Source organism: Paroedura picta, chromosome 1 (genome assembly GCF_049243985.1).
Source record: "Paroedura picta isolate Pp20150507F chromosome 1, Ppicta_v3.0, whole genome shotgun sequence".
Lineage (NCBI taxonomy): Eukaryota > Metazoa > Chordata > Lepidosauria > Squamata > Gekkonidae > Paroedura > Paroedura picta.
Window position 1 is genome coordinate 48954888 of NC_135369.1, and position 15171 is coordinate 48970058.

General features: G+C 43.2%; 1 protein-coding gene across 3 annotated transcripts in view; it reads right to left on the bottom strand.

Moving 5' to 3' along the window:
• The window catches only part of PLEKHH2 (pleckstrin homology, MyTH4 and FERM domain containing H2), a 76272-nt gene that overhangs the window by 22127 nt on the left and 38974 nt on the right, over positions 1–15171 (bottom strand). For all 3 annotated transcript variants that reach the window (XM_077337552.1, XM_077337560.1, XM_077337545.1), the window contains exons 12-19: positions 14641–14777; positions 13441–13551; positions 12425–12511; positions 9137–9295; positions 5184–5264; positions 3451–3630; positions 2998–3106; positions 1732–1844 (exon numbers count right to left, since the gene is read on the bottom strand). In XM_077337552.1, the coding sequence (XP_077193667.1) occupies positions 1732–1844; positions 2998–3106; positions 3451–3630; positions 5184–5264; positions 9137–9295; positions 12425–12511; positions 13441–13551; positions 14641–14777 (977 nt within the window). The remainder of the gene's footprint in view (positions 1–1731; positions 1845–2997; positions 3107–3450; positions 3631–5183; positions 5265–9136; positions 9296–12424; positions 12512–13440; positions 13552–14640; positions 14778–15171) is intronic.

Here is a 15171-nt window from a genome sequence, read left to right on the forward strand (position 1 = left end):
AGACAATTTCTAACCAGGGATCTCTTCAGAGCTAATTACCTGTTTGACTGGGTAGGGAAATTCTCCTCTCACTAGATGAGTGAGAGTCCAAATCTTTGGTCCAAATGGGAGTCTTCACCTAACTTCCTAAACTTTCTTACCAACTTTCCTGCAGTTCTCTGTCTGCCAACTCAGTCAAGGCTAAAAACTGACTAACTCTTTAGCAAGCAGCTCTCAAGTCTTTTTCTGTTCAACTGATGCTAACAAATCAGATTGCTTGGAGCAGCTTGTCACTGAGATCTCTGTTTCCATGATGAATTAATCCTACATAGTCCTTCAGCTGTTTGTATAGCACTTCTAAGCTTTCTAAGCTGTCACAATCTTCTTTGTCAAAACCATTTGAGAACTGTAATATGAAAACAGGCATGCAAAATCTTAGCGTTTGTGAAATGTTACTGTACAACAAGATGGGGCAAACCATTCAACTATATTTACACTGCCTTAAAAACATCAACTCAGTTTTAGTTGTTAGGAAGTACAATTACTCAGAGACATTAACAGGTTAAACTAATTGAGTTCTAAGAATTTTCCAAACAGTGGCTGCAAGCCTTGATTGTTCAGTGTAATGAATACTGATTGTGTAGGCACGCAAGTGAGAGTTTCAAGTTTATTTATTTATTTATTTATATTTATAACTGCCCTCCCTGAAGGCTCAGGGCAGTTTACATAAAAGAGGAACAATACAGATAACTCAATATTTATAACAATAACAACATAGTGATAACAGTAGACAACACAGTAGAATGATAGAACAATGATGAGAACATTAAGTCAACTAACGCACACTTATGACCCTGTGGGTTGGACGGATTGGCAGTGGTAAGGTGGTGGGTTTAGGTCAACCTCAACCAAATGCTTGGCGGAGGAGCCCCCTTTTGCAGGCCCTGTGGAAGTGGAACTGTTCAGTTTATGTTAGGTCCCTGATCTCCTCTAGGAGCTCATTCCACCAGGTGGGAGCCAGGATGGAGAAAGCTCTGGCCCTGGTTGAGGTTAAACGAGCTTCCTTGTTAAGGTGCTTAACTCATGATAAAAGCAAATATTACAAGCCTATGACAATTCTATCTGTTATGTGCAAACTTTGACAGCATCAATAGTCTGAGCATAATTCCACAAAATATGGGAAGATGTTAATTAATTATATATTTCCTATCATTTGGAATGTTCAAGACCCATTCCCTCTACTTTCACTATTCTAGTTCGCCCCATCATCTCATTTTCTCTTCTCCCCCCAAACTCCTATTGCCACTTTCTCTTCCTCCTTCAATCCTCCCATCTGTTCCAACTCTCTCAACAGGCACAATCGCTCCATCATTGGGAGGTAGGTTAAAAGCCTCGATTTTTCTAATTTTGGATTTCCTCAGGTTTTTAAATACATCTCCCCTTTCTGTACTTGGTCCCACTGTTCAGGTGTTCAGGTGTTTGGATTCACAGTGTAAGGCCAAGTTTGGAATTAGTTATATGATGTATTTCATTAACTATGAAGTCTAAGATGCTTAAATCATATGTCTGGAATATTTGCTCACTGTTGGAAAACCAGAAAAACCTCTCACCAAAACAAAGTTTGACTTTTTTGGCCCCACTTAATGCCTTACATAATAAGTATTTCACATTAGTTCAAATCCAGCATATTAGAAGTGAAATAATCCTATCAAAGAATAATAAATGTCAAAGAAAAGCTTACCAACAATTTACCTTAAATAATTTTATAGCCTCTGTTTGCAAAGCCTCAGATGGTAGAGTTGTAAGAGGAGAAGTAATCCCATCTTTGCTATGACAAAGAGCAGGATGTCGCCATATCTGAGACGCTGGACGGAAAAAGGAATTATTTCAAGCAATCAAACTGTTATTTAACATTAATTTAGCACAATTTATCAAAGCCCCAGACTACCTTACATGTTAATTTGAAATAAGCTCAAGAGGTTGAAGTCAGCTGTGAAGCTTGGCACTTCCATGGTACTCAGAGTGCCTTTGAAGCCCTGCTATTTCCAACTGAGGAAGAGTAAGAATTGCAAATTTAAGCTTGTTCTTAATTATATTTTACATACACAGAACATCTTGGAAAGTAAATTCCGCAGGATATTTGCAAAAGAATCCAACACGGTCAAATTTGCCACTATTAAATAAACAAGAATTAATTTAACATTTTTACTATATTTGTTCCTTGATTCCTACATGTGATTTTGTTTCAAAAAAAATACATTTCAATAACCTGAAAGGCCAAGCCATAGGAAGTTATGAGTATACTGGTTTGTAGTTCCAGACTCTGAAATATTACTGTCTTTTTGTGAAATGCTGATATATCCCTGCTCTTTTCCTGTCTAGTAAAATCATGATGCTATTGACAGAATCAAAAATGTAATACTTTGATGACTTAATGGGGCCTCAGATTTTCTATTGTTTAACTACTACAAGCAAATTAATAAGGCTTTAAAAAACGCACAGAACCAAACAACGATACATGTAAGCTAAACAAAAGCCCCAACACACTGCTCCTGAACTTGCCTCCCTACTCATGTGGCTATCACTCCATGTGGGTCACACAATTCCAGAAATACACTTTTCCAAGGTAACAAAGGACTGTTGGGGTGAAGGGGATGAAAGGAAAGCATAGACAGGCACATAGAGATCTTTATGACGGTTCAAGGAGGGCTTGGGTATAAGACAAAGTGGTCTATGTAAACTAGCTGTTTATCAATACAGACTCCTGTATTGACTGGCAGTCTTCAAGCAAAGGTTGGATACACACTTTTCTTGGATGCTTTAGGATGCTTCGGGCTGATCCTGCGTTGAGCAGGGGGTTGGACTAGATGGCCTATATTGCCCCTTCTAACTCTATGATTCTAAAAGGTAGGTCAATAATAGCTATTCTATTGTTCCATTAAAATGTGCCACATTTCACTCATCTACATAGTCATAGCAGGAATTGTTAACCGTATGCAATGGAAAAGACTGACTTACTTGGCTCCCCTTCAATATTTAACAGTTTGCAGACCAGTTGCTCAAAATCTGTCCCAACATTTACATTTGTGCTTCCAGCAGCAACTGTCAGATGATAAAGCCAAGTGTCCTGGGAGAGAAATAGGAACACTAAGAGTTAAACAAAAGTTACATACAACGGCCGTGATTAAACATACCGATCTATACTATATACAATTTACACACTTCCTAAACAGTAAGGGCCCTGGTCATTTCCAGTACAACAAACCTTTACTAATGAATTTCTTTTTGAGTATTTCCATGGAACAAATTGCATTCATGGTTCCTCAAAAGCTAGTTTGCTCCCCGTCCTAGATCATGCCTTTAAGGCAAATAAGAAGTCTTCTATGAGATTGGAAATTGTCCGAGGTTTTACATATGGAAATGGATAAACGTTGCATGTTGCAAAAACTAAAAAGAAAGTACACTTGTTACCTTCTCATGTTTAGATCCTATAAGAAGATAGGTAGGTCCTTGCTCTTTAGGATGGATGACAATGGTATAATGGGTTGATAAAAGACTGCGGCCACTAGCCTCATAATCTTCATCTGAGTCACATGACCTATCAACTTCTTCAACTTTTGCCTCCCAGAGCTTTATCTGGCCTAAAGGAAACTGGATAAAAAGCCATTTGCAAAATCAAACAGGAAACATACATATTTCTTGACAAATAATAAAATAATATTAAAATTTGCTGTCAAGCTAACATCCAAATAAGTGTGCTAAGGATTATATAATTAATGTATATAGAATGGATTCCCTTTCACAAGGTGAATCAGAAAAGAATATACATGTCCCCGGGCTGCCTAAGGCTGAATTTCTCTCATGATTTTATGTCCAATGAATATAATGGTTGACTGCTTCAAAAACTGTGATCTGAAATGCTTAAAGAATGTTGGGTACATTAACTGCTAATCCAGGCAACAAAACCAGTTTGACATAACTAGTAAGTCTTCAGCCTGTAACCCACTTGTCAAAATAGGATGGAGCACATGTGCTTGAAGATTCCTGAAGCTCACTCTTGACCCAAATAAACCACTGGATTTTCTGAACATATTCTCTTGTGTATATGCAATATGTGGGTTACTTACATCTTGAAAAATGCTCTATAACATAATTTCCTTGGTATTTTCCCACAGATTTTACTTAATACACTGTTGCACACATCTTAACACCGCCCGTGGTGCCACGGGCGCCACGGACTAAATAAAACTGTAAGGCGTTCGGAGGCGGGTTGTGTCCGGGATGAGGAAGGGTCCGGATTGGACCCTTCCTCCGAACAGACAATCGGAGGGACCAATCGGCAGGCGCGAAGCACCTGCCGATTGGTCCCTCCGATTCCCAGCCCCGAGCAACTGCGAGCCGTGCACAGCGCGGCTCGCAGTTGCTCCTTTACGCCGCTGCCGAGGCCTACCTGCTGTCGCCGCCGTCGAAGAAGAACAGAGCCGACGCCCCACGGAGGCCCTGCCTGTCCAGCGACGCACCGCTACCGGGGCCTACCTGCCGCCGCCGCCTCCTCAGAAGAAGGGAGCCGACGCGAGCCGGAGCCGCCGCCCCACGGAGCCCCCAGAGGCGCGGCTCGCCTTCCCCAGGGCCTTGGGGAGCTTTTTTCCGGATCGGGTAGGAAGAAAAAAAGCTCCCCAGGCCACAGGGAAGGCGATCCGCGGCTCGCAGAGGCGCGGATCGCCTTCCCAGGAGCCTGGGGAGCTTTTTTCCTTCCCCCCCGATCCGGAAAAAAGCTCCCCAGGCTCCAGGGAAGGCGATCCGCGGCTCGCAGAGGCGCGGATCGCCTTCCCTGGAGCCTGGGGAGCTTTTTTCCTTCCCCCCCGATCCGGAAAAAAGCTCCCCAGGCTCCAGGGAAGGCGATCCGCGGCTCGCAGAGGCGCGGATCGCCTTCCCTGGAGCCTGGGGAGCTTTTTTCCTTCCCCCCCGATCCGGAAAAAAGCTCCCCAGGCTCCAGGGAAGGCGATCCGCGGCTCGCAGAGGCGCGGATCGCCTTCCCTGGAGCCTGGGGTGCTTTTTCCCGGGTCGGATTGAGGGTGGGGGGGAAAGCTCCCCAGGCCCCTAGCGCCCGCTGAATTTCAGTTTCAGCGGGCTCTACTACTAGTTAGTCTATAAAGAAGAATGAATAAAAATAAATTATATTGACTTGAAAAAAGAAAACATACTTTATCTTCTTGGCTGCGGAAATAATACAAAGTTTTGCCTATGAGCATACACCACACTCTTTTGGAGTATCCATGTTTCACCTGCAAGTGAAGAAATGGAAAGTCATTGAGTAGCAATCTAACATCATCAAAAAAACCAAACTTCTTAATATAAAACTGTATTTTCAGTTCATAAAGTATAATTTTAATGAGAGTAATTTAAGATGTTAAAGTGAGGTAAATTGATATCTAGGTTATATATTAATATAACATAAGCCATAATAGTAACAAAATTACAACTTCAAAATATGCTAAACTTTTATGAATAACTTAGATCAGTGAGAACCTATAGGCTTTATTTATTTATTTATTTATTTATTTATCATACTTCTATACCGCCCTCCCCGGAGGCTCAGGGCAGTTTACATTATAACAGAGAACCTTACATAAAACAGTCTGTAGAACATGTACATTGATAACCAACAATTGCAACCAACACAACACAGTATAACAGTATAACAGGTCCAGGGCTTGTTGATGGGATTCTGAGGGGGGTGGCTTATTGATTGAATTCTGAGGGGGGGTGGGGGGAGCAGTAGATTACGTCTGGTCTCGGCCAAATGCCTGGTGGTCGCTGTAGATTACGTCTGGTCTCAGCTAAATGCCTGGTGGAGGAGCTCCTTTTTGCAGGCCCTGCGGAACTGTTTAAGCTCCATCAGGGCCCTGATCTCCTCTGGGAGCTTGTTCCACCAGGTAGGGGCCAGAACAGAGAATGCTCTGGCCCTGGTCGAGACCAGACGGACTTCTTTAGGGCCAGGGATCCTTAGCTGATTGGAAGCAGTAGAGCGTAGAGCTCTTTTGGGGGCATAGGCAGGGAGGCGGTCACTCAGGTACACTGGGCTCTGACCGCGTATGGCCTTGAAGGTAATTACCAGGACCTTTAGTCTGATCCGGAATTCAACTGGTAACCATTGCAGCTGATGGAGAATAGGCAGGATATGGGACCTCCACGGTGTTGCTGTGAGGATCCTGGCTGCTGCATTTTGAACTAGTTGTAGTTTCCGGGTCAGGGCTAAGGGCAGGCCTGCGTAGAGCGAGTTACAAAAGTCCAGTCTAGAGGTGACCGTCGCATGGATCACTGTGGCTAGGTGTTCCGGGGCCAGGTAGGGCGCTAGTAGTTTGGCTTGGCGGAGATGGTAGAATGCCAGCCGCGCTACCTTTGTGATCTGGGCCTCCATTGTGAGGGAGGCGTCCAGAATCACGCCTAGGTTCCTGGCGGAGTGAGCCGTGGAGAGCTGCACGCCATCCAGGGTAGGCAGGCGCGCTTCCTCGCAAGGACCCTTCCTACCTAGCCATAGGACCTCCATCTTTGAAGGATTGAGCTTCAGACGACTCTGCTTGAGCCATCTCGTCACTGCTTTCAGGCAGCTGGCTAATGCTTCTGGGGGAGAGTCAGGGCGGCCATCCATCAGGAGGAAGAGCTGGGTGTCATTCTGCATATTGATGGCAACCCAGCCCAAACTTCCGTACCAGTTGTGCAAGAGGGCGCATGAAGATGTTGAATAGGATAGGAGAGAGGACCGCTCCTTGTGGGACTCCACAAGTAAGTTGCCGGCGGCCTGATGTTTTCTCTCCTATTGCAACCCTCTGTCCATGATCCTGGAGGAAGGAGATCAGCCATTGAAGGGCTGTCCCTTGTATTCCAGCATCGATGAGGCGGCGAGCTAGAAGCTCGTGATCGACTGTCGAACGCTGCTAAGAGGTCTAATAATATCAGCAGTGCCGACCCGACTCGATCCAACTGGCGACGGAGGTCGTCCGTCAGGGCGACTAGCGCTGTCTCTACCCCATGGCCAGGCCGGAAGCCTGACTGGGATGGGTCTAGGACCGAAGCTTCTTCCAGGTATTCTGTCAGTTGGTTTGCGACTGCCCTTTCTATCATCTTGCCCAGAAACGCTAAGTGAGACACGGGCCTGTAGTTGTTAGGCTCTTGTGGGTTTAGAGATGTTTTTTTCAACAGTGGACGTACCACAGCCTCTTTCAAACCCTCCGGGAATTCTCTTGTTGTTAGAGATAGGTTGATGATCTCCTGGAGGGGGCCCATTATCTTTATGCCAGCTGTTTTCAAGAGCCAGGATGGGCAAGGATCTAGTGGGCATGTAGTTGGTCTTGTTGTCGCTAGAATCCTGTCCACTTCGGTCAGCGTGAGTCGTCTGAAGTTACTCATAGTTTTCTCCAGAGACGGCCAAGGGGCCTCTAGTTCACTTTTTGTATCTAAGGTTGGGGGGAGGTCGTGGCGGAGTGTCGAGATTTTGTCCGCAAAATGACTTGCAAATGCCTCACAGCTGATGTCCAATTGGCTACTGTTTTGTTGCCCTTCAATCAGGGCAGTGAGGGATCGAACTACCTTAAACAATTGAGCTGGGCGTCAGTCTGCAGATGCGATGGTAGCCGAGTAAAAATTGCGTTTTACTGACTTCACCGCCATCTCATAGGCTTTCATCTGCATTCTATAAGATGTTCTCGAGGCTTCGTCACGAGTCTTCCTCCAAACTCGCTCTAGCCGTCTCAGTTCCTGTTTCTTGTCGCGAAGTGTACCAGGGAGCTCGAAAAGCAAATTCTCTTTATAGCTAAGCATTAAAAAATTCAAATGTTTGTTTGGATTTTTATACCGCCCATTCTATTACGGCTCTGGGCAGTTTAACTGCAGACTTAGTGCCGCACTAGAATTTGCTAGATATTTTACTGCACCATGCATTAAATAATAAATATATTGCAGATAAGAGCTTTATATTACAAAATGGGCAGAAATTAAAAACAAGAAAGTGAACTAATTAATTAAGAGTCATGCTTTGTATTAAGAAGATGAAATCTGGAGGAAGTTTCACTGGAGAAAGGAAGACTACTTGGATGTTGGCTACATCAGTGCCTGCCAGGTCATCTCTATTTACATGTTTATTGATGTCTTTAAGAAGTTCTAAATAGGTGAGACAAAGCTTCCTTTGAGAAAACCATGCTAATGCTTCTTGAATAAGGACTGTCCTATTTGCTCAACAATTAGAGACTTCAGGAATAGTTTCTATTAATTTAGGTCAAATAGACCTTATGCTAGCAGACTGGTAATTTCCTAAGTTCCCCTTGAATTGCTGTTACATAAACTACATTCCAATCTTTGTAGGGAGACATTTCTAGCCATAAGTTATTAAAAGACTAGGGGCCAAGCCCATTGCATTCAGGAATACAATGGGCTCTAGATGGGTGTGGAAGAGCTCTGCAGACAGCCTCCCTCTCCCCCCAGGACCTGGAAAGGCTGCAGGCAGCTGTTAGGGAACTCACCAGCAGGGGCAGTTTTCATGCAGCAGGGATATGTAGCCTCGGAGGGAAGTGGAAGGAAGAGGGGGTGGTCAGCGGTAGGGGACAGAAGGCAACTGGCTGACTGCTGGACATACAGGCAAGCCTGTTGGAGGAGGCATTCAGGAGCAGGAAAGCCACACTGAATGTGTGTTTAGCGCTGAGTGGCACAAGCCAGGAGGCACGCTCCTCCTCCAAGTCCTTACCAGAAATATTCAGTGCAACAGATTTACTGACAAATCACATTTGAATATCTTTACAAATCTTAAATGAATCTAATTCACCCCTTGTAAATGCAATTTATCAGTTACATAACTTTATCCTTTTTTACTTTTTGTGTGTTTTTTAGATATATTCTTAGAAAACAAGCTTTTGGCAGTAGAAACTGAGACAAGTAATTCATTTGAACCTTTCTTTCCTTTCCTTCCCTTTCCTTCCTTTCTTTCTTGGTATTATTGTTTCTCTGTCTGATTATCTACTTTTATAGTATTTGAAGATTTTTTTAAAAAAATAATAGTAACTTCAATCTGACTGGTTAAGTTTGGCACTCCATTCACTAAAATAGAATCGCAAGTATAGACAATATATAAACAAAATTGAAAAGTACACTGGAGAATGTCTACCTTAGTAAGCAAACCTTTCATGGCTGGTTTGACATCTGGCTGAATGAAAAGTGGACTCGCAGCCTGTACTTTAAGAACATTTTGTAGTACTTTGATCCATTCTTCAAGGATGTTTGGGGAGTCAGCAGTCAAGTAATAAGCTCTCTTTTCAGTGATAATCTACAGTGCAAGAGAAGATATAATCTTGTAATATGGGAATGCATACTGTGTACTAGAGGCGAAGCCTGCTGCACCCAGGGAAACAATGGGCACTAGGATGCACACCTGCACTGAAACCTTCCTGGGGGCTGGCTAAATAGCAAATGTTCCTGTCCTCCCGTGGACTCCTGAGGCCCTGCCTCCAAACCTCAAGGAACATTCCTGACCCAGGGGTCACCAACTTCCAGATGCAGCCTGGAATTCTCCTGGAATTAGAGGTCATCTGCAGACTATAGAGATGAAAAATGGCTGATTTTTGGGGGGTGAGGGGAAACTGCAATAACAATTTATCTCCAGGCTCCTGGAGATGAAAGGGTTTGCTCAAAAGGAGGGAACTCTGTGGCACTTTGTCCCAGAGAGGTTACAGGATGACAATCTCCAGTTGGGACCTGGGAACTTGCTGGAATTGCAGGTCATTTCCTGGCAACAGAGATCAGACCCCCTGGAGAAAAGGGGGGGGGGGGGTTGGACTATCTGGCTTTGGATCCCATGGAGGTGCAAGGATGCCAGGATACAGATAGGGCTGTGCGTGGCAGTATCTTAATCGGCCGTGCACAACCCTAGTGGGAAACAAAGAGAAATGCTGTGTGGCAGTAATTGCTAATAACAATAAACATCAAAGAATTCATAAACTTGTCAGTTTCTTCTTTCAAACAAAAAATTTAATTGATAGCAAAATTTCCTTGAAGAAATGAAAACCTTTCAGCCTGTACATTCTTCAATTCAGTTCAATATCAAAATAAAAAAAACAGTTGTATTTTACAATCAAACATGAAACCATTGATTGACTTATAGATGGTGTCTCAGTTATTGCCTCTATGTCAGCTTTTCTCAAGTTTTTTACCACTGAGAAAACCCTAAAATAATCTTCAGGCTTTGGGTATCCCAGAAGAGGGATTTCCAGGACCCAGCTGGAGGCTAGCATCCCTGCCACTGTTTAGGGATGCCAACCTCCAGGTGGGACCTGGAGAACCCCCAGAATAACAGCTCCTCTCCAGACTGCAGAGATCAGTTCCCCTGGAGGAAAGCGCCGCTTGTGATGGGGATATCCTCTCTTCTCAAACTGCAAACCTTATTTATTTATTATTTTATTTATATACCACCCTCCCTGAAGGCTCAGGGAGGTTTACATGAAACAGGAACCTCGTGGTGGAGGAGCTCCCTTTTGCAGGCCCCATGGAACTGTTTGAGTTCCGTCAGGGCCCTGATCTCCTCTGGGAGCTCGTTCCACCAGGTGGGGGCCAGGATGGAGAAAGCTCTGGCCCTGGTTGAGGTCAAGCAGACTTCTTTGGGGACAGGGACCAACGGAGATTGGAGGTGGTAGAGCACAAGGCTCTTTTAGGGGTGTATGCAGAGAGGTGATCCCTTAGGTATACTGGGCCCAGACGTATGGCCTTAAAGGTGATTAAAAAAAACCTTAAACCTGATCCGGAATTCAACTGGAAGCCAGCATAACTGTTGGAGGATGCGCGGGATGAGGGACCTCCGAGGTGTTGCTTTGAGGACCCTGGCAGCTGCATTCTGGACCAGTTGTAGTTTCCGAGTCAAGGATAAGGGCACGCCAGTGTAGAGCAAGTTGCAGAAGTCCAAGCTAGAGGTGACCATCATGTGGATCACTGTGGCTAGGTGTTCCAGGGGCAAGTAGTAGTTTGGCTTGGCGAAGGTCATAAAGGCCAACCGTGCTAGTGATGTGATCTGAGTCTCCACTGAAAGGCAGGCATCAAAAATCACCCCCAGGTTCCTTACAGAGTGGGCCACTGATAGGTGCACTCCATCCAGGTTGGGGAGGCACGTTTCCTCACTTGGACCTTTCCTGCCCAGCCACAGGACCTTTGTCTTTGAAGGGTTGAACGTCAGACAACTCTGCTTGAGCCACCCTGTCACTGTTTCCAGGCAGCTGGCTAATGTTTCTTGGGGAAAGTCAGGGCAACCATCCATCAGGAGGAGGATATTAACAGAATCACCTCTTCCTGTAGGAAATACCTGACTGTCGTCTTGGATTGCTCTGAGAAGCCATTGGCCAGAAGGTCCAAATTTAAAGCAAAATAATCCCATAACAGTCAATGAGCAAGTAAAAAAAAGACTTATACCATCCTCCTGCACAACTTCTTCTGACTGTGCTCTAGCTACATCTCTTTAAAACAATTTGTACAGCTTGGTATAGTGGTTCAGAGCAGCAGCTTCCAATGTGGCAAGCTGGATTTGATTCCCTGTTCCTCCACATGCTGGGTGACCTAGGGCAGAGCAATTTCTCTCAGTCACACCTACCTCACAGTGTGTCTGTTGTGGGAAGAAGAAGGTGAGGCTATTATAAGCTGCTCTGAGACTGTTCGGGGCAGTCAAAAGCAGGGTATAAAAAACAACTCTTCTTCTACAGTGAAGGTGCTACTAGGAAACAGTGTTTCCCCCCTTCACATGTCCCTATGGCCTCGTGGTGTTTCTGTGACCCATCTACAGATTCTCCATCTTCCATGCCATTGGTCTCAAATTTGCTTTGTTGTGATGGTCTTGGAAAGACTGCAGCACAACCAAGGTGGCATCCATATGAAAAGGGAAAGTCTACATCTTCCCACATCAGCATTATTTTCCATGCTGCAATTGCCTGTGATGGCTACCCTCAAAGCATTCCTCCCTTCTCAGATTGCAAACTTACACAGATCTGACCACTTATTAGATCTTCCTGGAAAAGGGTTCCTTCCTGATTGGGGCTAAGCTACCGGGGTAGTCCACTCCTGGCTGAGATCCATAACTTACTCATAAGTAAACATTCCTAGGGTAGAGGCTTTTCCTGGGAGGGCCATTCTGGACCTCTCACAGCCCTGCCTGCAGAAGGTATGCAGAGGCTGCCCACTCCCAGAAGATTATTTATTATTATTATTATTTAATTTTTAGGAGAAGTGTGATTAATTGGTGGCTCTCAGTGTGATTAATTGGCGGCTAGACAAAAGAACCCTAATTAGACTGTTTGACTATCAGAATGAGCTGTCAATTTGAGATTTATTATGTTTAGTGATAGAGATATGTTTAGTGTTAAATTCATTCTACTGGGACAAAAATCAGGCCTGGAAATACAGAAAGATAAAGAAGCACCTGAACAGTTTGTTTTCCATCACCTCTTACAATACGGCTAGATGCACTTAATTCAATTTGTCCTTGAGGTTTTCGTATTACATCGCTCTGTAGGAATTAAATGAGAAAAAGAATTATTAATATCCTGTAGGACACATAATGTAGCAGGGTTACACATTTATGACCTTAGCTTCCAAGAACTGATACCTATATTTAATGTTTTTAAAGCACTGTGGACACCCAATATTATGAGAAATATTGCATATATACATTAGATAGTTCAGCACTGAGATATGAAGTTCCTGATTCAATATATTTTACTGACTATACATATTTTACTGATTAATTAATTTTCAAAGTAATACTTCTGGCTTCCAATTTTATAGGTATGACACTAATGTATATTTTATACTTTATTGACCAATATATATAGCATATTGTATTTACAAATATACAAGTACAGCCTATAGAAATCAGGCAGACTGTTAAACTGAAATGAGAATGCTGAGCTCCCCCAAAGCAACAACATGGTTATTCCTACAGCCTCCTCACCAGTGGTTCTCAACCTTCCTAATGCCGCGACCCTTTAATACAGTTCCTCATGTTGTGGTGACCCCCCCCCCCCAACCATAAAATTATGCAAGTGTTCTTTCACAAAAATTAAACCAAAACTAACCAATGGCGTGAAGATCCATTGTTCACGATTGTATATAAACAGTTTTTTTTCCCGGGGTTTCTCAGTTCAATTCTGCCTCTTGTCCGACCATGCTGATCTCGTTCCTTTCTGCTGCTCCAGACAGACAAACGCTCTATCTCAATCTATCCCGCAAGGCTGTTGTGTGGATGGCATCCCCTGCTTGCCCTGCCGTGACCCCTGTGAAAGGGTCATTCAACCCCCAAAGAGGTCCCGACCCCCAGGTTGAGAACCACTGCTCTACACCCTGTGCTGCTTCAAATTCTGCTAAAATCTGTTATCTTATTAAAATTTCAGACCATGCTTTGGCTGCACTCATAACAAAGGGGCTGCACTTGCTTACCGGTGATTTGTAGTAAAGTAGTTCACCCCCTTTAAGCACAAACCATCGTCGTTTCCAGGTTTTTACTTTACCGCCCATTTTTAGCAAATATCCAGATTTTTCCAGTGGCTCCTGTGTTAAAAAACGAAAAGATTAAAATAATTTAAAAAATAAAGTATACTTTATCTTTGCCTTAGCTTGTACTAAACTGGGTGGCAGTGTGAAACCAGATTAATCAGCAAGTTCTATTGATGAAGTGGTTCAAGTTGGTAAGTCACACCTATGGAAAAATTTAACTGTCCAAGAAAAAGGGCCTTTCATCACCTTGTTAATATAACTTTATTAGTTTAGTTCATTAGTACAAACAGATTAATCTTGCCTTTTGGCCATTCATATATTTTTCACTACTACCCTTCTGTAATCTGCCTTGAGAATGAGAAAGAGACTATAAATAACACTTTTCTCCATAATTAAACTTTTAAGATTATTTTTGTCTTTTCATCTTGTTCAGTCCTAAAAATCTAGAAGAATTAAAAGAGCCAAATGATGGGGTCTATTCCTTGGCTTGAGGAGGTGAGAGCTGGTGTTAAATCTCCTACATAACCTTTACTCCAAAGAATTACAGAACAAAGTTTGAGTCCAGTGGTACTTTTAAAACCAATCAAGTTTTATTCAAAATACAAGCTTTCACGTGCAAGTACACGTCTTCAAATATCTTCACTCATGCACAAAAGCTTATATCTTGAATAAAACTTTGTTGGTCATAAAGGTGCCACTGGACTCACACTTTGTTCTGCTACTTCACACTAACATTCCTACTCACCTGAAATCTATCTCCAATGAATTACATACCTAAAGTTTTCATATATATATGAGACACATACACACAAACCCAGTCTTCAATCTGTTATCTGGTTCCCAAAATTCCCCATCCCAATCTAGTACAAATATCTGAATAATTTAGGAAATGTAGAGATGTCAGTGTAAAGCTGCTAACGGACATGTTTACCTTCATCTGAAACCCACTAGCCCCCTAGATGAAAAAGCATTTATCAGAAGAAATCATGTACATCTCTTCTTGGAACAAAGAAGGAAAGAAGTGATTGGGGAAAGGAGTACCACTGGCACACAAGCATGTATATGTTACATCTATCTACATCTATATGTCTATATAAAGTAAACAAGAGCTTTTGTTTTATGTAGAGGCTAAACCATACTCACATTTTTTCCGCTTTCACTAGATGAGGAGCAAGTTTTAGGCAATTTTTGTTCAGGTTCTGAGTAGTCTGTATCAGTAGAATAGGCATCAGGTGGAATGGCATAATCACCTTCTGAGGTCATTGAAGACAGAGAGACACCTGAGTGCAAAACAAATAACATATACTTACATGTCTCCTATGGTGTTTGATCAGCGTCAACAACAAAAGAATAAGAAGAGCTGTTTTTGTGTACACCCACTCTTAACTACCCAAAGGAGTCTCAAAGCTGCTTGCACCTTGAATCAAATTTTGTTGGCCTTAAAGATGCCATGGGATTCAAACTTTGTTCTACTTCTTCAGATCAGCACAGCTACCCAGCTGACTCCCCACAACAGACAGCCTGAGGTAGATGAGGCTAGAGAGCTCTAAGTGAATTATGACTGGCCTAAGGTCACTTATCTGGTTGTATATGGAGGATTGGAGATCAGAACAAAACCAAACCAGATTAAGATATTATATGTTATAAAACATAACTTTATAGATGATGGAGGTC